The sequence below is a fragment of the Episyrphus balteatus genome, chromosome 1 (genome assembly GCF_945859705.1).
Source record: "Episyrphus balteatus chromosome 1, idEpiBalt1.1, whole genome shotgun sequence".
Lineage (NCBI taxonomy): Eukaryota > Metazoa > Arthropoda > Insecta > Diptera > Syrphidae > Episyrphus > Episyrphus balteatus.
Genome location: NC_079134.1, coordinates 106,843,490 through 106,865,212, shown reverse-complemented (window position 1 = coordinate 106,865,212; position 21,723 = coordinate 106,843,490). Strand labels below are relative to the sequence as shown.

General features: G+C 32.8%; 1 protein-coding gene across 1 annotated transcript in view; it reads right to left on the bottom strand.

The window, feature by feature from the left end:
• Nucleotides 1-5,064: 5,064 nt before the first annotated feature.
• LOC129907806 (protein suppressor of forked) overlaps nucleotides 5,065-21,723 on the bottom strand; it is a 72,899-nt gene continuing 56,240 nt past the window's right edge. The window contains exons 5-10 of the mRNA XM_055984191.1: nucleotides 21,207-21,398; nucleotides 6,357-6,548; nucleotides 5,885-6,298; nucleotides 5,727-5,834; nucleotides 5,365-5,647; nucleotides 5,065-5,311 (exon numbers count right to left, since the gene is read on the bottom strand). Coding sequence (XP_055840166.1) covers nucleotides 5,088-5,311; nucleotides 5,365-5,647; nucleotides 5,727-5,834; nucleotides 5,885-6,298; nucleotides 6,357-6,548; nucleotides 21,207-21,398 — 1,413 coding nt within the window. The 3' untranslated portion in view covers nucleotides 5,065-5,087. The remainder of the gene's footprint in view (nucleotides 5,312-5,364; nucleotides 5,648-5,726; nucleotides 5,835-5,884; nucleotides 6,299-6,356; nucleotides 6,549-21,206; nucleotides 21,399-21,723) is intronic.

Genomic DNA, 21,723 nt, shown 5'->3' with positions numbered 1-21,723 from the left:
AGATACAGAAATTCGAACTTTTAGGTATAGAACAAAAATGTTGTTTCGGCACGTAGTAGGATAAGTTGGGCGCCAGGATTTGATGAAGGGTTTTTGTAGAGGAGCTCAATACAAACATTTTTTTTCTTTGGGAGGGGGGTCTATCTCCCCCCGTTTAGGTGGGAGGGGCATTTTTCTAAAAAAAAAATATCAAAATAAAAAAAAAATATTAAAAAACAACGGCAACACTTACAGTAATAAATGATACCATTTGCAAAAGGCAAAATTGTGTATTTGATTCTAATTTTTAAATCAATATAATATTACCAATAGTTTTTGAAATAATCGATTTCAAAGTTAAAAATAGGGGAAAAAATTTTTTTTAAAACTTATTTTATACTATTTTTGTCCAGACTGTGAATTTTAGTAATTAAATTACTTAGACAGAAAACTGCCTCAATTAATTCCTTATCGAACAGTGAAAACTATATGTTTCTAGTTTTTGAGAAAATTGAAAAATAAAAAGAAATAAAAACAAAAAATATTTTGAAAGAAGAAAAATCTGATAAAATAATTTTTCAATTTTCTCAAAAACTAGAAGACATAGAAACATATAGTTTTCACTGTTCGATAAGGAATTAATTGAGGCAGTTTTCTGTGTAAGTAATTTAATTACTAAAATTCACAGTCTGGACAAAAATAGTATAAAATAAGTTTTAAAAAAAATTTTTTCCCCTATTTTTAACTTTGAAATCGATTATTTCAAAAACTATTGGTAATATTATATTGATTTAAAAATTAGAATCAAATACACAATTTTGCCTTTTGCAAATGGTATCATTTATTACTGTAAGTGTTGCCGTTGTTTTTTAATATTTTTTTTTTATTTTGATATTTTTTTTTTAGAAAAATGCCCCTCCCACCTAAACGGGGGGAGATAGACCGCCCTCCCAAAGAAAAAAAATGTTTGTATTGAGCTCCTCTACAAAAATCCTTCATCAAATCCTGGCGCCCAACTTATCCTACTACGTGCCGAAACAACATTTTTGTTCTATACCTAAAAGTTCGAATTTCTGTATCTGGGTTGAAATCGAAAATTTTTTTTTTCTAATCCAATTTTAAAGTGATTTTCATAAAAAATACCTCGATCAATTGGGAAATAGATATAGTTTTAGAATATATTTTTTAAATAGCATGTTGTTTTGAAAACATATACTTTAAATTGATGCCGAAGTTGGGCAAATGACAAAAAAAATTGAATTTTTGAACTTTGACATCTTATAAATTCTAAGTGGTTTAACCGAGTTACATGTTTTATACATTGTTAAAAAGGTATATTTATCTTCTATCAGAAACTGTAAAAAAATCGAAAATGGGTAAAAAATTGTCGAAGCTAGAATTTTTTCAATGGGTGAAGGTCCAAAAAACCGTTTTTTGCCCGTAACTCCAGATTTTGGGGGTGTTAGGGGATTTCAAATACCGTTTCGTATTCAGTACGACTAGCTCTACAAAATCTGATAGGTCTCCGCCCGCGTATATTTTGAGTGTTACACCGTGTATCGTTGAACCTACTTCGTTTTTGTTGAAATGCGACTACGTATTACAATAATCGTTTAACTTCAACGATACTCGTTAATCCTTACGACTGCCATTTACATATCGCTTAACTTTCGTTTTCGTTTAGCTGTCATAATATTATTCCGTTTGCTGGTAGAATTCATGTGAGCCTCAAAAAAAAAAATTCTTTTTGGTTTAGTTTGGCCAAACGACTTTCTCGTTTTACAAAATCGATCTTTGTAGTGACTATCGTTTACTTCAGTATCGGTGACTTGCCGCTCGTTTCGTATTACGTAATAGACCCCCAGGACAACGATAGTCAGAGGGATTAAGTTAAACGATAATGCATGGTTGAAAATATTGCCAGATCAAAATGAAAAAACAATTTTTTTTTTCAAGCGCATCCAACTTCACGCCTATAAATAGCAGTCAAAAAATTGATAAAAAAAAACAACATCTTGAGTGGGAAAATATTTTTTTTACTTTTCTTGGCAATTTAATAATATATTCTATTCAAAAACATTATAAAATTGGAGTTATGGGCAAATTTTTTGATTTCAACTATTTATTTTACGTGTTTAAAGAAAAAAATCATCTCTCCGAGAACTTTATCTCTGCCATTGCCAATTGGCAATGAAGAATGAATTCAATTGTTTGTTTTATTGTTTTTTTTTATTTGTGGTGTTTTAATAAAATGAATACGAATCGTTTTAATATTGATTATTTTAATATTTTTGTATGTTCGTTGCAATCGGTGAAAATATTGGCTTCGGTGTTTGGCAAATTATTCTAAGCAAGCCAAACGAAAACGAAAGTCAAACGATAGGCAAATGGCAGTCGTAAGGGTTAACGAGTATCTTTGAAATAAAACGATTATCGTAATACCTAATCACAACAAAAACATTACTGTTAAAAAAGAGCCAAGTTCTCCTATATTGAAATTATGCTGGCACAAAAAGTACTGAAATGTAAAAGTGTACCAAGTTCTAAAGCTTGGCTTTAAATTTGTATCAATAAAATTTTGATTGTTCCCTTGACAATTTTACTTTAAATTACCGATTTTTAAAGCTATTTGAAAAATTGCCAAGTAAACAACCAAAATTTTATCTATACAAATTTAAAGCCAAGCTTTAGAACTTGGTACACTTTTACATTTCAGTACTTTTTGTGCCAGCATAATTTCAATATAGGAGAACTTGGCTCTTTTTTAACAGTAATGTTTTTGTTGTGATTTCACTTCTTTTTGCAAGGTTTTGGGCGGTTACCACGCCCCCTGTCCAAAATTCTCAAATTTTAAATTCTTTTCTTTGTATAAACTACCAGTTCTACCATTTTACCAAGTTTAAAGATTCTACGATAATCAGAAGTGCTCTAAAATATTTGATGTAAATTAAGTGAAAATGGGCGGTTACCACGCCCCCTGGCAAAATTCTCAAATTTTAAATTTTTTTCTTTGTATAAACTACCAGCTCTATCATTCTAATAAATTTCAAGATTCTACGATAATCAGAAGTGCTCTATAATATTTGATGAAAATTCAGCGGAAATGGGCGGTTGCCACGCACCCTGGCTAAAATTCTCAGATTTTAATTTTTTTCCTCTATATAAACTACCAGCTCTACCATTCAACCAAATTTCAAGATTCTACGATAGTCAGAAGTGCTCTATAATAATTGATGAAAATTCGGCGAAAATAGGCGGTTACCACGCCCCCTGAATTGAAATTTTCGATTTTTTCCTTTGTATACATCACAAGTCCTATCACCATGTGAAATTTAAAGTTTCTACGATAGCGGGAAGTTCTCCATAATTTTGATGATCTGTCAGTGAGTCAATGAGTCAGTTACGGTTTTCGCGATTTTTGAAGTCCTATATTTTAGAAACTACTCATCGTAAAAAGCTGACATTTTGTGAGGAATTTGGGTTCGGCCAGCTCAACAAATGTAGCGAGTTTGAAATTTCTAGCATATTTGGTGTAGAAGTTAGAGGGGGGTCGAAAATGGCCTGAGTTGTTTCCTGTAAATAAGGGTGTAGTGCCAAAGTTGCTAGAGAACTTGGCTGGGCACTACCGTGCGTCTTGATCGCATTATAACAAGAACGAAGTAGTTTCAACGAGAATCGTTTTACAGAATAGGGCCCCTGTACTTCTTATTCTTGGGTATAATGTACTTGACAGTATCCTATGTGAAGGATTGAAGAAGGAGAGTTTTTCATGTTCTTTTTGACTTTTAGGTGGTTCATGTTTGAAATTATTGTCTAGCTAAGTAGGCATATCGTTTGTTATTTACAATTGATGGCTTTTCAAACCATGTAAAGGTCTCCTTTACCATCGCCTGTTTTTTTTTGGGCATTTTCTTTATAAACAACTTTATTTGGTTTATATTCATATTTTTTTTCATAATTTTGTAAAACAATTTTGAAAAGTAAGCAATAAAGTCGGTTCACAGGAATAAAGGCTAAAACAATAATTGAGATTTGGCTCCAGCTGGAAGCTAGAAGAATTATTATTTAAAGGATTTCACTTGGTGAAATTTCATGAAATATCCTGCCTGCGTATTGTTGTCTTTTAGAATATGTAAAATAATTTTAGAATAGAAATTTTACACAATTCAAGTCCACTTGCAATTACATTTCCGATTGGTAAACGTTTTTTTCCTTTTTAGCCAACAATTTTAATGAATTTCTTATTATTTTATTTATATTAATTTTAAAACTGCCTATATTAAGCGAACTAAATTTCTTGCTCTTTTTTGATACTCTTTAAATTTTTTGAAAATTTAGAATCTACTGGTCACTATTTTATTAGCCATTTATTAATAGTATATAATTTTCAGAGAACCATTTTTTAGACATTCAAAGCAAAGTCTTAGTATAATGGTAAAACAAAATTTTCAACAAAAGATTAAAAAATAGAACAAGGACTAGTAAATAAAATACGTTAACGATCATTTCAAATCATTTACAATTTACTTGTTAAATACAAGGACACCTTAACCGAGGGGCTAAGTTAAGTCCAACTTAGCCCCTAGGCTAAACTAAGGCCGGGGGCTAAGTTGTTGTTGTATTTAAAATGTAAAGTGCTTAGCCCCGACTGTGTTTATTGTCAAACTTAGCGCAGTCGTAGTAAAAAACACACATATTAAAAGAAAATTCTAAACGAAATTGCTTCTTAATCTAGTTAGTCCTTCAAAAAAAAATTAAAACATTATTAAAATTTGTATATTTTGAAAATCATTTAGGGGGGGGAGGGGGGTGGGGCGGTTGTTCTTCAGCCGCTCAAGCGCCTCCCCCCCTGGCTACATGCCTGTGTATGAGGTAACCTAAAATAGTCACTGAAAATAGTTTCCATTCAGTTACTAACTATACTTAGACTTACATACCTCTGAAGATAAAAATTAACCGGCTCCCGGAGTAGGATTAATTTTTGATAGCTGAAAGTTTATTTTTTCACCTGAAAATGTAAATTTATCCTCAGCTAAATATTTAACCCAATTCACACACGGCCTTAACGTATAATTTAAATTACGATTTAAAAATTAATGTAAAAGTGTTTATTTTGAAAATCGTTTCTGTTGCCTTAGCCGATAAACGTCATTAATTGGTGGCACAAGAATTTGTGTTTCATCGTCGCTATCATCTCCACCTGGCAGCATGCGTCTTCTCTTTAAACCAGCTTCACCAGAATATGTGCTCTCGTCCACAATCCAGTGCACTGATTTAGCAAAATCAAATAGACGCACATCACTGCTATGATCGCCTGAAGGAATTGGTTGAACTGAAATTTTTTATTAATGGTAAATATTTCTCTAAAAAAAAAAACCATCTTACCATCCGGTAGTTGTATGCGATTAAAAATATCACACAACATATCTGTTGAGACAAATGGGCCTCGAAAAGAAGCCGGTGGGGGTAACTGTGAACACAAAGCAGCCAATGCTTGTGGTTGAGGGAAGGTACCACCATCAAGCGGGTGTTCGCCAGGATAAGCGTTAGACTTTGGTTTATATGGAATCATTTGAGAAAAATCTGGACGAGGTAAACTAACGACCTGTTCGTCGACTTGTTCAACCTGAGTTGTAATAAAAGCTTTTCCACTTATCATCCCATTAGTCTTTGAAATTAATAATTTAAGAATTAAGAAGTATTTTAAATGCCCAAATGTATATGCTAATTGTATATTATAGTATTACCTCGGTATATCCTATTGACTTCAGTTCAACACTTGAACAAGGGTACAAATCTAAAAACTTATAGCGATCCACAAGCTGAGCTGTTTCTTTTCCTTCATATTCTTGCAACTAAAATTTAAATCAGTTTTATTTCTGCTTAGTTATTTTTACGAACTAACATTTTCTAAGACTGCACTTCTTCGACGTTCTACTTTAACAATGCTTGAAAGATCTCCAATATTAGATTCAAATTCAAGGAAACGATTCCAAACCTCAACAGATAAACTAGGGGTCAATCCTCCAGATGAAAGAACTCTCTCAAATAAAACTCTTGTGTTATTATCCTCATTTAAATGTGACAAATAGTCAATGTAGCACATCACATATTCCGGACTGCCACCGAAACGCTTTAGACCTAATTCAAAGATTCTAAATGCAATATCCTTATCTTTAGAACAATAATATTCCATGAGGGCAGCAGCAACAAAAACATGATAACGACTTCGAATGTCTTCGCGGGCTTTTTTGAAGACAGCTCTGGCAGATTTAATTCCCTCAGCACGACGGCAAAATTTCATGTACTGCACATATGCCTTGGTATAAAAAAATAATTAATGTTTTTAATAAAATTTATAAAAATCAAATACTTACAAGAGTAGGGTCAATGTCATTTATTGATAAAAATTTGTTGTACATCTGATGAACCTTATCGTATTTCATTCGACCTTCTTCAAAATCCGCATAAGCAAAGTACAATAAAGCGTTCTTGTTCAAAACACCACTTATGGAACGTTCTAAAATGTTTGCACACTCATCCCCAAATACCTTGGATGCTTGAATATCCTATTTTTTGTTAATATAACGCCGTATATGTTTTGTAATATTGAGCGGGAGAAATAAAAAATACAATAGAAAAATGAAAGTGGATTGAAGCAAATATGTATAAAATAAATCTAAGTAAAACTTTTTGCGGGCGCTAGTAATAAAAAACATCTTTTAATCTTTGCCCTAGAACCCATAAAAATTATCTTTAACAATACAAACATCATTATTTGTTTTAAATTATATCAACAGCTACTTTATTTGTGAGTACAGGGAGCTAGCCAGAGATAAAATTGAAAAGCATCATTTAAAAATTTAAGTTTTACTTTAACCTCAAAGCAGGGATTTAATTGACGACAACAATTTTTCAAGGACCACGTTCCGAAAACATAAGCAATGAATGTAACTGCATGTCATGATATGCCATTGAGAAATTCCATGGAAACTCACGTTTTATCCAGAAAACTCTCCCATATATGTATTATAATATGTATATTAGACTGGGCCAAAAAAATAAAATATTTTTTTTTTTTGAAAGTTACTTCGAAAATTTGTTCAGGATGATGAAAAAAAAATTTGGTGAAAATTTGAGCCGTTAAAAATAATTTTAAGAGGTCTATCATCGGTGTTTTTTATTTTTATACATGATATGATGTGTTATAGGTCGTTTCAAATCAAAAGTCCTGACTCTGAGTTTATTTTCTCCCTTCCAATAAAATTGAGAACAAATAAACAAAAAACTCAATTTTATTGGCTCATTGCGACAAATCAACTCAAAAATAAAAACAAATCATGCTTGTTTGAATGAAAGAAATGCTAGAGAAAAAAAAATAAACATACGAAAAATCTGAATTTGTTTATTAATTATTTCTATGGTGACGACTCCAAAATAATTGAAAAATAAAAATAAGATATTTACTGCCCAATTATACAAATGAAAATATGTGAATAGAATTTTAAGTTATGAATTGCTATCATAAACTGGATATTTCTGGTCCATGTTCACCTAGTCTTATAATAATATCTTCGGCAAAGTTATCTCAACTGCCTTCAAATGATAAATAATAAAATAATTGTATGTTTTTTTTGTATTGCCCGCGGATATGGAGTGATGCAAGCCCGGGAGACTTGCCTCCGCTTTCTGGAATAACCCAGTGAATCTCACAGACGGATCAATTAATTTAAATAGGGATATCAAGAACTGTTCTTCATTATTTTATAGTAATTTTAGAAAAAGTTCAGCTGCCTCATAAATGCTTCCTTATAGTAATTTTCCCTAAATTGAGTTCTGAAGAAGTTATTCACGATTTAAATCGAGAAAAAAATTAATTTAAATCGTGAATAACTTCTTCAGAACTCAATTTAGGGAAAATTACTATAAGACCTTTTTTGTAGAGAATTAAATTTCCTATAAGAATCTGTCGTGGTTTTATTTTTCTATTTAGTTATTTGCTCATCACAAAATTCCAAAGTGAAACAGTCAAATTGAAAAAACACTTCGATTTAAAAAGCTTAATTACTCGAATACGGTTCGTCTGACGAAAATTTTCAATCAGATCTTTTTTGTAGGAAATTTAATTTTATATAAGAAAAAATGAACAGAATTTTTTTTTACTTTGATCGTCTAGCAGTTCTGTTGTAACACATCATATCATGTATAAAAATAAAAAACACCGATGATAGACCTCTTAAAATTATTTTTAACGGCTCAAATTTTCACCAATTTTTTTTTTCATCATCCTGAACAATATTTTCGAAGTAACTTTCAAAAAAAAAATATTTTATTTTTTTGGCCCAGTCTAATGTATATGTTATTTTAATCACTACTTTTATGTTTGTCTTCCGATTGAATGTTTGTCTTGCGATTACAAATCAATACTTATGTTATTTTTCTGTTACCTGTAATTCATAAACCGCTTAAGATAAAAAAAAACCAAAAATAAATGTGACAAACAGAATCGCTTATTGTAGACTATGTTCTAAAAATGCTTACACTTGATGATAACCGATGTTGTGTTAGAGATCAATCCATAATATCTTACACTAACCATAACCCACCACAACAAATTTAAAACTAAACTCAAGGGCACCAAAAGCAATTCGTTTTGTAACAAAACAAACGAATACTCAAATTAATTGGGCCAACAATAATAATTGTAAACACCTGGCAAATGATTCAACTTCATTAAAGGCTTGGCCACACGGGAGATACATGCGGTAGCGGTACGGGTAATTGTATGAAAAAAACTCCACATCTGAACGTTGATGTGTAAGTTTGAAATTTTTTTTCATACAATTATCCGTACCGCTACCGCATGTACCCTCCGGTGTGGCCAAGCCTTAATAAGCTGAAGCGACGGCAGGTTGACGATCCGGTAACAAAGCATACTGGATCGTCACAATTAAAATTACTTGAAGCAAAATGCTAATGGGTCAAATTGCGTCACCAGGCAATTGAGTACGATACATGATATGCGACAGCTTTAACATGTACTTCCGAAAGTGCTGATGGGTCGAACTGCGTCACCAATCAAATGAGCGTGATGCGAAGTAAGGCAAAAGGAATTTAAGTAGGTAAAATTTCAATAAAAGTAATTAAAAATAAAAACTAATAAAGAATTACCCAAGATTGCAATGTATGCAATATTAGTTTTATAATTGGGTGATTCTTTGTATTTCGATAAAGGTAAATAAAAAATAAACAAAGAATCACCCAAGATTGCTATGGTGCGGGGAACTAAGTCCACGGGAACTAAGTCCACTGAGGTAGTAAGTTCCCACTCAGTGGGAACGAAACCCACTTTAGTAAAGTGGAGTAAGTTCCCATGCTAGGTGGGAATCTAATTCCGGAAAAAACGTGTGGTTTTCGTTCCCTCTGAATGAACTGAAAAAAGTGTAACACCCACGGAACAAACCCAATTGGATGTTAGTTCCATTTAATTTGGAATTAACATCCACGGGACAAGGCACAGTTTAGTTAAAAAAGTTTTGTTATTGGCTGGCGACTTACCATACCCTTAGCGTTAGCGGAGCAACGAAGTTACGTGAGCGGGACAGAGAACCCTAAAAGGGATTGAAAATACTGAGAACCCATGAAGCGACCCAGGCAAGGTTTCAGTTAGTTAAAAAGACGCCAACAATGGCCGCTAACGCTAGTTCGTTCCTCTGTTTAGGTAATGTTAGATCGCCAGGCAGACGAAATGTTTGTATGTTAGTGAAGTGTTATAATTTGGCAAACGGGAAGTGAAAAAACTTTGGCTCACATGAGAATCTTTTTAATTTGTACAACCCAAACGCGAAGCGGAAAAAAATTTTGCCCAGGGGAGAATCAATTTTGAGGTGTGAAAATAAAAATTCGCGCGAATTTTTATTTTCACACCTCAAAATTGATTCTCCCCTGGGCAAAATTTTTTTCCGTTTCGCGTTTGGGTTGTACAAATTAAAAAGATTCTCATGTGAGCCAAAGTTTTTTCACTTCACCCTGTTATTAACTCAAAAAAAATACATATCAAAAATATTTTCGAAAAGACTTTCACTTTCCATGATCTTATTTTGTCACGATGCTATTTCGACTAACCATTAAGTTTGCCAACTTCTTTTTTGTTTTTCAACATCTTGTAATTGTGCTTTGCATTGGACTAGGTACTACCGACAAAAATGAATCAAGACCGGTTCTACTATTTCAGTTCTACTATTTCATCAGCAGTGGTCATATTAACTTGTCTCTTCGGGTACTTATTCGCAAAAATAACAAAAAAAAGTACATGTGGGAAATGAGTGCCGAAATTGTTTTTTTGGGACTTATGTCTCAGTAGAGAGACAAGTCCCGAATTGCATTCTAGTAAAGTGGGACATAAATTCCGAAAAATCGGGACTCATGCCCTTGCGCGTTTTTTTTTTACTAAAAAGTACTTTTACGAACAATCACGCTTATTTAATTACTTTCGTTTTTCGTTATTAAATCGTTGTTGGAAATAAATTCTCTTTTAATTTTTTTGAGTGTGTACTAGGTTCCCATTAGAGAGTGGAATTCAATCCCACCTTGAATGGGAAAGAAAACCACTTCACTTAAGTGGATTTCGTTCCCACTCAATGAGAACGAAGTCCCTCAGTGGACTTAGTTCCCGTGGACTTAGTTCCCTGCACCGATTGCTATGTATGCAATATTATGCTTAGAGGATATAATATATGGAGTGCTTGTTCTTATACCTAATACATTGTAACGCCATATGCAAAAAAAAAAAAATGAAATAAAAGCTTCACGGAACTAACAGCACAAGCACTCCATATATTATATCCTCTAAGATATTATGTCGTTTTCATTCACTCTATGTAGGAGTACTCTTTTTTCTGGAGTGATGGAACATAATGAGAGTAAATTTTTTTTGTAATTGTTACCTCGTTTGTATATCCGATTTAAGGCTGGTGTGAACTGGGTTAAATAGTTAACCACTGTTAAATTTTTGATACTATTGAGGTAAATAAAAAATGTTCAGCTGTCAAAAATTTAATGGGCTCTGGGACTCGGTTAAATTGATGTTAATTTTTTTTCGCAGATGGTTTTGTTATTTTTTTTTATAAAAGGAGTATCATGGCAGAAAAGAGGCAGAGAAAAATATTAAACAATAAGCCATAAAATATATGTAAGTAAATTTGTATCATTATTTATAAATTTTATGTATGTAGATCATATAATTTATTTTTTAAAGGACGCACGATGAGAAAATTCGGCTTATAAAGCTAGGGCCCTATTTTGTAAAAAGATTATCGGTTAAACTACTTCGTCCTTCTCCAATTGGCAATGGCAGAGATCATCGACAAACTATACCAATATAACTTTTAAGGCTTTCACGGTTTCTTACAGACATAATTTTAATATTTTCGGATTAGCCGCGTTTTTTAACGAAAGTACTTTTTAAGAAAGTACTTTTGTACTCACCCCGAACGTTTCGCATCAAGTTTCATTGAGCGTGGTCACAGGGAAACTGCCGTAAAATGTTATAATTGGTTAGATGGGCTCCCCAAGTTGTATTTGTGCGTAGGTTGTTCTAGCTCTGGTTGTTGTTGTTCGGGTTCTTCTTGAGGTGAAGGTTGTTGGGAGCATACAATGCTCACTACATCACAGGGTGTTTTCACTTCAACTTGAGATTACCGTGAGGTGTTAATGACGGTATATCCCATGACCGCGAAAGCTAAAACTATCGTCACGATTGAAGTTTTTGTGGCGTTTTATCTCAATCGCTTAGCGTACCACCCGTGGGATGTAGTGCGACTCTTGAGCTAACACCTTCACTTGGTCGAAGTGTATCTAGTGGTGTTCGTCTGGATTGTCCAACAAGTGCTCCCAAATTGCCGATTTTTCCTGTTGGCTTTTACTAGCCACACTAATGTGCTCTTTTAAGCGGGTGGCAATGCTTCTTTGTGTTTGTCCAACGTAACACGACCCACAGCTCCAAGGAAAAGCATCCCGGTGTTTGAAAAGGAAATGGGTCCTTTGGTGACTGGAGATAGTTTTTTTTTATCTTTTTTGGTTTCATAAATATGGATTTTACTCCATATTTTTTAATACTTTGCCAACCCTATCTGTCACTCCTGGGGCCTATTTCATAGATAATACATTACATACATTGTATGATATTGACAGTTCTGATGTATTATTTCTGTTTCATAGAAATGTTGTATGAAGAACTGTCATACTTCAGTGTATGAACGGAGAATCGACTGGAAGTATTCCAATTAGGGATGGGCTTAACTGCTACTTTTGGATAACTGTTACTACCTGTTATTGCTACTTTCCAATAACAGGTATAAATACCTGTTACTGAAATAACAGTTAGTGATACAATTTTCACTAAAGAACGAGAGTGCAATCTCATTATTTTGAGAATGATATTTAATAACATAAGTGATTACTTTGCGGTTCTAAATTCATTTTAGTCTAGAGCAGAAAATTATCTGTAATTGTGGCAATTTGAGTAGTTATAAAATGCGTATCTTATGCAAAATATAACTAAAACCTGAAGATATTTTTTTTTCTGTAATTATAATGAAACCATTAACTATGGATACCAAAAATAACAGGTATAGAAATATTTTTTACAGTAACAGGTATTGGGGAAAACGACGATATTTTGGTATTAATTTTACATTTTCTCATTTTTCGTATGTAAAATGATACTAACAATAACAGGTATAGGAATATTTCTTACAGTAACAGGTATTAGGGAAAACGACGATATTTTGGTATTAATCTTACATTTTCCTTGATAATTTTGAGTAAGCAGATAATTTTGATCCGAGTAACAGGTATTACAGATTATTACCGATAAAATAAATTTTTTGTGTAGGATAAGAGAAAGTTGTTTGGATAATTAGTAGGTATTTTTCCTTTTATTAACATTCTTATTACCGAAAATTTTCTTGGATTGCAAAAAAAATGATTTAATTTAAATTTATTTTAGATACTGAAAATATTAACTGTTATTTCAGTAACAGGTATTTTCCCTGATGAGTAGCAAGTTGTTATTGCTACTTTCCAATACCTGTTACTCAATACCTGTTACTGAAATATCGGCCCATCCCTAATGCATAACTATTACTTTCATAATTAACTAAAAAAATTGTCTTTATTTTTAACATTTGCTTGGGAAAAATAAAAGTTTGATGGTAACTCACGTTACAAAAATCGGACACGAATTTTAAGAGTCCGACAGTATGAAGTTTTTATGTGATAGTTAAGAATCTTAATTTGTTTTCAATGAAGATTCCATACATACATAATTACAAGCTTATAATATGAGTGACAAAACCAAACATTTTTTCAATATTTCGAGGAAAAATTTTAAAATATTTAGGTAACTCACGTTACATTATTTTGGTAACTCATGTTACCTGCGATTTGTGGTTTCAAAAGTAAAGAAAAGATGCATTTTCACTCAAGTTTTTTTTAATCGAATAGTGTGTAACGAAGCTTGCTTAAATGTTAAATTATTTTAGCACTCACGAGGGGATATTGTCATCGTCACTATTAGACTCATCATATATTCAGTTTGCTTGTTTTTCCGTCATTTTCATGTGAAATTCTTCTGTTGTTGGCAAGTTTATGCTATAAAAATGCTTTAAGATTATTAAACTCCCTGAATTTGATGTCTATCCATAAGGGAATACCACAAAGAATCTTTTCTTGCAACTTGCATAAAGAGTTGCCGTTTGTAAATAGTAATTTGCTAATAAAAAAAGTAAAAAAGCCTGCATAATTTGTTCAAAATTCGTGTCCACTTTTTCATGGAATTACCCCTAAGCAATATGAGCAAGATACTCGAGGAGCTTATACTTAGGCGGCTGAAATCTTTTTGCAGCGACAACTGCATAGTGCCAGATATGCAGTTTGGATTCCGGGGAAAAACACTCTACACTCCATCCACTCCTAAAACTCCAACACGATGTTGCCGCCTCCCTAAACGGAAACCAAGTCACTGTCGGATGTTTTCTCGACATAGAAAAAGCATTTGACAGTGTCTGGATACAAGGACTTATTCACAAACTCTTCCAGCTGAGATTTCCAATTTTACTAATCAAAATTATTTACAGCTTTCTTCATTCCAGATCGTTCTTTGTACAATTAGAAAACAGTCAAACAACAATGCCGGAGTTCCACAAGGATCGAAGCTAGGACCATTCCTCTTCAATATTTACACATCCGGTCAGCCCCAACCAGAATTACCTCAGAATCTCTTGTTTGCAGACGACTCTTTCACGTACGCGAATTCGAAGTCACCCATATTAGCCGCAAGGAGAGTGGAAGCCCACATAAGACGACTTTACGAGTTTTATAAGCGCTGGGGCTTCAAAATCAACACAGCCAAATCTGAACTGATATGCTTTAGACGACCAACCACCCCAGGAAATCCTAGAATACGCTCAGCCAGGAACTGCAGGAACTTCAAGATAAGCCTTCCCGATGGAACACAAATTTCAGCAAAAAATAACGTCAAATATCTGGGAATACAATTCGATGAGAAGAACCGATTTAACCCTCAAGCAGTAGCCGTTTTGAAAAAAGCCAATTTCGCCTTTCATCGCATTCATCCGCTTATGCGGAAAAGAAACGGACTCAGCCAAAAGACAGAGCTTCTCCTGTACAAGCAGCTCATCAGGCCTATCATCACCTACTGTTTTCCTATCTGGTTCACCTCTCCCTAATCCAACCTTTATAATGACAACCAGACCTGAACAACCTGAGTTAAGAAGCTGCCAACAGAATTAATATTTAAAACAAACACAATGACAATTAACTGTAAATTTAGCTTAAAAAAAAAAAACAATGTAAAAACGTAAGGCCCCTTTTGTGCCAACATCTTACTAATATAATGAATGCACATTTTTAGATAACTAGCTTTAAGCAAATTGTATACATATATGTATGTATAATAACTGTTCAATAAAAATATCGTTAATTCGTTAACTGATATTTTTAGGTAAAAAAAGAAGAATTATATCGAAAACCGTTTTAAAATCCGTTCATTAGATCCGAAGTTACAGCCCCATGAACATTTTTTCATAGTTTAGATCCACTGTGCGCCGCACAGTGGGACGAGTGTATGGGAAAAACGGCGAAATTAATATCTCTTGTTTTAATGATTGGAAACTAATTATTTTGCCTGTTTACATTAACTTACATTTAATATCTATCTTATAAACTCAAAAGTACATGCAGCAACCCGCTATAAATGCCCTTTCCTCCCACCTGCTATGGAAATAAAAGAGCTGAGCAGCGAACTTTTTTTTGGAGTTCAACTTTTATTTTTTCTGATCTTTTTAATGTTTCTTAAGCTTTATTTTGATTTTCAGTTGCAAATTGAATTGCTTAATAAACTTCAAACTCATTGTTTTTACGGATTTCTTACTTTCAATCCACGTTTTAAAAAGATCACAATTTTTTATTGTTGGAGTTAAGCCTACAAAAACGTCAATAATTAAAAAAGAGCAAATTTGCGCAAAACTTCTTTTCATGATTTAGTTAATATATATATATAGAGCATCACAAAAGAAGATGAATATCAATATGAAAATTTAAGCGATTTTTAAAAACCTCACTTAAATCCGAAATTCACATTTAATAAAAAATTCATGCACTTCAGACTTCATATTAAATAAACCACGAAGTAAACACAATTTTTTATATTAAAATATGATTTATTATATCTTGATCAATATTAATATCCGTGGCATAATTATTAGTTATGCGCACAATAAGATTAGCAATAAATTTAAATTATAATAAAGAAAAAACACTGTCTATGAAAAATTTCCGCTAGTCACTGTTTGCCGCTCTGTAACTTTTGCACGAGTTTACAATTCCAAATAATTTTAACGCATTTAGACTAAGTACATATTTAAGATGTCTTACCAATCACTTAAAAGTACCGCTAAAATAGATGACTTTTTTATTTATTGCTATGGGTCGTCCCACTGTGCGCCGTCTTGTTGAAGTTAAACGTTGTCCAGATCAATACCATACAATTCCGGCCATAAAAAATCATTAATCATCTCTCGATAGCGCAATTCGTTGACCGTAACTGTTGCTTTAGCCTCATTTTCGAAAAAGTAAGGTCCAATGACCCCGCCGGACCATAAACCGCACCAAACAGTCACGCGTTGAGGATGGAGAGGCTTTTCAACAATAACTCTTGGTTTTCCGAGCCCCAGATAGTCCGGTCAAATTAGACTAAAATAAGGGCAGAGGTTACATTAATTCCCAGCAAGCTGAAAATTGGTAGGATTGTTGGAAGCACCATCATAAATTAAATCTAAAAAGTCCTCATCGATCCGAGGCCTGGAAAAAAATTTACGGGGGGTCAAAGGTCACAAAAACTGGTTTTTCACAATTTTCAGCAAAACGGTAAGTCTTATCAAAAAATTTTCAATGCAAGAATTGTAGACCAGATTATTATATATAAAAAGTGTTATGACACTTTTTTTCCTAAGACCCACCGTTTCTTAGGTATAACGATTCAAAAAGTTGAAGTTGAGTTGTAATCGTCATAATCATGCCAATTCTGAAAAAAACTCCTACCTGAAAAGTTCCTGAAATTTCATTATTTTTTTAGCTTGAATTTCGTTCTTCAATGTTTAAGAATATGGGAAAGCAAAAAAAAAAATGGATATTTTCGCCATTTTCCCGATTGGGGCCCTTCTCCCGAAACCATTTCCCTGGGAATTTTTGTTTAGAATATGTCTGAATACATACAGGGTGTGCAATAGAGAATGGACAACATTAAAACGGCTTATAGCTACACTTATGACTGTTCTAAAAACAGATAGAAAAAAATTCTATCGCAACCAGTTCATAAAATATTGGCTTTTTTTCGTTCAGTGTATTTTAAATTTTATCATCTTATGTTTTCGTTCACTAAAACCACGAATGAACGAATTTTATTTATTTCTTTTTTATCATTTTCTACAATAATTGTATGAGTACATAAACGCTTTAAAAACTGCATAGCTATTGCACATTTTCGTAAAAAAAAAATTTGAAATCTGTTTTTTGATGCAAAATGTAAAAAAGTATTTTATGAAAAATTTTAAACACCTGTGGTATAAAATAAATCTATAGAAACCTAAGTGGCCAACTTTCTTCAAAATATTCTCGTCTAAGTTTTTGTGACCTTTGACCCCCGTAAATTTTTTTCCAGGCCTCGGATCGATGAGGACTTTTTAGATTTAATTTATGATAGTGTTTCCAGCAATCCTACCAATTTTCAGCTTGCTGGGAATTAATGTAATCTCGGATGTCTAAATTGACCGGACTAAGATGCGACAGTTTTGCTTGTTGACGTAGCCTCCCAGGTGGAAATGGGCCTCATCAGTCAAGATGTTTTTTCGATGAAATTCCGGATCATTTTCATAAGTGAATTTTAATAATTTCAATGCGTTGTTGAAACGTGTATCGTTCCATTTTTATTAATGGCGTAGTTTCTACTTGTCAAATGTCAAAAAATGACAGCTACTGGAATAGCGGGCTATTCAAAATAACACCTACACCCAAACTCGTACTCACCCCAAATCCCATAATAGTAAGCTCAAGTAGGGGGGCTTATAGCCAAAAAATACAAATTTGATAAAAAGATAGTAATTTTATAATTTTCTCAAAAACTAGAAGGCATAAAAGCATATGGTTTTCAGTATTTGATAAGGAATTAACTGAGGCAGTTTGCTTCATCGATTAATTTCATATTAAAATTCACAGTCTTGGTATTCAATGTGTTTTTTTTACATTTTTTTTTCCAAATTTTGGCTTTGAAGTTGATTATTTCGAAAACAATTAATTGAAATAAATTGATTTAAAAATTAGAATTAAGTGTACAATTAACCCCTTTGAAAAGGGTATCATTCATAACTGTAAAGCTATGATTACACGGTCAACGAAATCGGTCAACGCGTTGACTCTCTGACGTAAAAATGACGTCACAATCTGTCCCAAGAGTGTCACGTTGTGTGATCGTCAACGAAAACTGTTGTCATTGCGTTGACGGGTACGATGACACTCGCGTTGACACACATTTTTGGGTCAACGCATTGACTATTTTCGATGACCGTGTAATCTCTCTGTCAATGCCATTGGGACGCGTTGACAGGGTTTTAGGACTGGGTGTCATCGCAATGACCCTGTCCCAGCGTTGACGCGGCAGAATTTAATACCGTGTCATCGTTTTAGAATGACATTGTTTTTTGTATAGAAATGTGATGAAAGTTGGATTGGGAAAATTTTTTGTACGACGATTATTGGAATGGTGTACCGTTTTGGAGGGAGGAGGGTTCTCATTTCACCTTTTTGTTTTTTTTTTTACAAAAACTTTTTGGTATGGCCATGGCATCCAAGTTGGATGCAAAAATTTTTTTTTTTACAAAAAACCAAAAACCATTTGTATATTTAAAGCTACATTTTAAGACCATAACCATTAACATTGGGTGTGGCGTTCCTATGCTATAAGCGTTTGAAGGTGGCCATGTTGATTTTTTTCGATTTTTTTAAAATCAAATGTCGAAACTTTTTTATTTTTTTTCTAATTTTTTCGACACAAATTTATTAATTTTAAATGTGTATTCGTTCAACAATCTTATCACAATTCATTTAAGACTTTTATCTTAAAAGTGCATTGCGTATATCTCGAAATATTTACATTTCAATGCAACCATATCAAAAAAATTTCCCTTTCATTTTTCTATGAGAGCTTTTTTCAAATCTCATTTTCTCCGCTTTTTTTTACGAATATTTTTGGAAAATTTAAATTTTTGCTTGTGTCAAACAGTGTGATCAACAAAGTTTTGCGAATCAACGCGTTGACACTGCTAAGTAAACGTCACGTTGACACACCTGCGCGTCAACGTAATTTAGGACAACATTGACGCAATAGTGTCAATCGTGTGATAGTCAATGTTTTAGGCATTGACACTGTGAACGTTGACGGTGAGATGACAGAGAGAATATGGATTTTTTCTTGACGTCAGAGAGTCAACGCGTTGACCGATTTCGTTGACCGTGTAATCATAGCTTAAGTGTTGCCGTTGTTTTTTATTTTTCGTCATATTTTAGAAAATGGCCCCTACTGCCTAAACGGGTTAAGATAGAAACCCCACCCCCCTCCCCTCCCATAGTAAAACGTGAATGTATTGAACTCCTCTACAAAAAACCGTTATCAATTCATGTCGCCTAAGTTTTCGTACTCTCCCCGAATTAATTATATTGTTCTTACGAATTTGAATTAATTCACCAAAACAGTTCGATTTTTTCAATTTATAATTTGATTTGATATTTTTGGGCCAAAGGCGGTTTTGGGGGTTACTTACGATAATGAAGTACTAAGGATCACCAAGTGACCCAACATCACTTGTTTATTCAATTAATATAGTTGATAAATAATAAAATTTTGCAGTTACAATTTCAATTTATTAAGCAATAAATTGGCCATTTATTCATGTATTAGTTTTTATCAATTTTAATGACCAAAACTTTTATTAATTAACTGAAATATTGAATTTCAATTTTTTCCAATATATCAATTGATGGTTGATAGCCGTGATAGAAGGGTTAAACTTGATTTGGTTTTTTTTTTCAAATACCAAACATACAGTATCGGACAAAATGTTTGCAACTCAAAGTGATATTGAACAAAGTGATCAATTTCGTTAAAATTTTAACTTTAACAAATTTTAACTTTTGAAAGCTTGTTATCTTAAGAAAATAAAAATATGTACATACTTTTCAAAATAATAATAATTAATAAATATAAAGTAAGCTACGCTGAATTGTATCAGGTAACCCCAAATTACCGTGCGACAAAACAATTGTAACTTTAAATTCAACTACAAATAAATTAAAAAATAATCAATATTTAGTGTCTAAAGCTATGTTTTCTATCAAGGCCTTTCACCGACATGGCACTGGTTCAATTAAATTTTGTAAAATTAATAACAGTATTTCATTCTAAGACAGCACGACAATGACCAAAACACACAGAAAGACCAGTAAAAACGTGGTTAATAATAACAATTTACATAATGTTAGAATTGTAGAAGGAATGTTAGAATTGTAGCTTTGAATGAAACACAATTAACTATTACAAAGTAGAATGCCCAAAAAAAAAAACCAGCATCGATACCATTGAGACCTATATGGCTTGAAAGGGCACCAAAAGTTTTTTTTTCAAAAAACTATCCCCGGAACTTGCTATGACGATTCTTATTTTCGAACTATAAAGTGTTTTTTTCACCAAAACTTTTGTCTTTGTTTTAGTTGCATGAGATACAGAGTCGAAAAATACCCTAAGATCATGTGCCATAAGCTAAGGTTGGTTAGCAAAATTCTTTTAATGATGAATAATATGGAAAATTAAACGTTCTTTTCAAAAATGAATTCCAAACTGGAAATCGATTTATTTTTATGATAGAAAACCGGAAGTTGAACTTTCAAATCCAAATTTAAGAAACTCGGATACTTTTGATTTTTTTTAGATAGTCTTGAAATAAAGCTTACAATTTAGAAGCTACGAGCCAAGTTTCAGAGCGGGATACCCATTCGTTTGGGAAATATATACATTTTAAAACGTGGACTTCGTGCAAAAAACTGATTTGTTGTATAAAAAAAACCGGAAATAAGCAATTCAGTTTGAGTTTTGGGTAGCTTAGACCATTTTTATAATATGTTTTCTTTAGTTTAAATGCTACCTATTCAAGGACGATACAATATACCAAGTTTGAAGATGGGATCTGAATTCGTTTACAAGTCACATAATTTTAATTACCGGGGAAGCTATGTAGTGCCGTAGACAAGTCGCAACTGGTCTTTTTCCCATTTTCTCAATTTTTCTTCTATTAAGGTGCCATCTATTAGAATCAGAGAGTATAACTAAAAAATTAAGTGCAAATAGAAAAATACAACGCACTGCATTTGTTTAAAAAGTGTTTTCTTTTTTGAACTTTTTTTCAATTTGAGATGTCGATGTCCGTTTCACGTGAAATGGCCCATTTATTAAAAATTTTAACGAAATTGATCAATTTGTTCAATATCACTTTGAATTGCTAATTTTGTTCGATTCGATCTTTTTTGGCCAGCGCAGCGGTGCATTTGGGGGTTTTTTACATACATATGATACTTATAAGATTAAAAATTATACGTACTCCCTTTTCGGCCAATATTTTTGCACTTTGATCTAAAAACTGAGCAGCTTGATGCCAAACGGCTGGATGATGTGTCAAAACTAGCAAACACTCTTCAGTGGCAAACATTACTCGTCGAGTTATTAGTGCAGTATCTTCTGAGCGTAGGGGATTTGACTTTTCAAACCCTATAAATTTTTTCCATATATCCACCTAAAAGTATAGACCGAAATTTGTTTTACTGTTGATTGTAGAAAATATAGGGTATTCACGATTTGATGCAAGAAAAACGTGCAAAATTGCAAACTTTTTTTTTGTAAATGGTTAACAAGTCCATTTTATCTAAGCAGCTTTGCATTAAAATGTAAAGTAGTAAAGTAAAATGACAAAATCAGATTTACACTGATCTTTTTACGAAAAAAAAATACTTGAAGCTTCTTAGTGTTTTTAATTGTTATTGATTTAACAAAAAGCCGAGTGTGGAAGAAATCTTATCTTAAGCTTGAAAATTCCAGCTTGTTAAATATAACTGAAAATA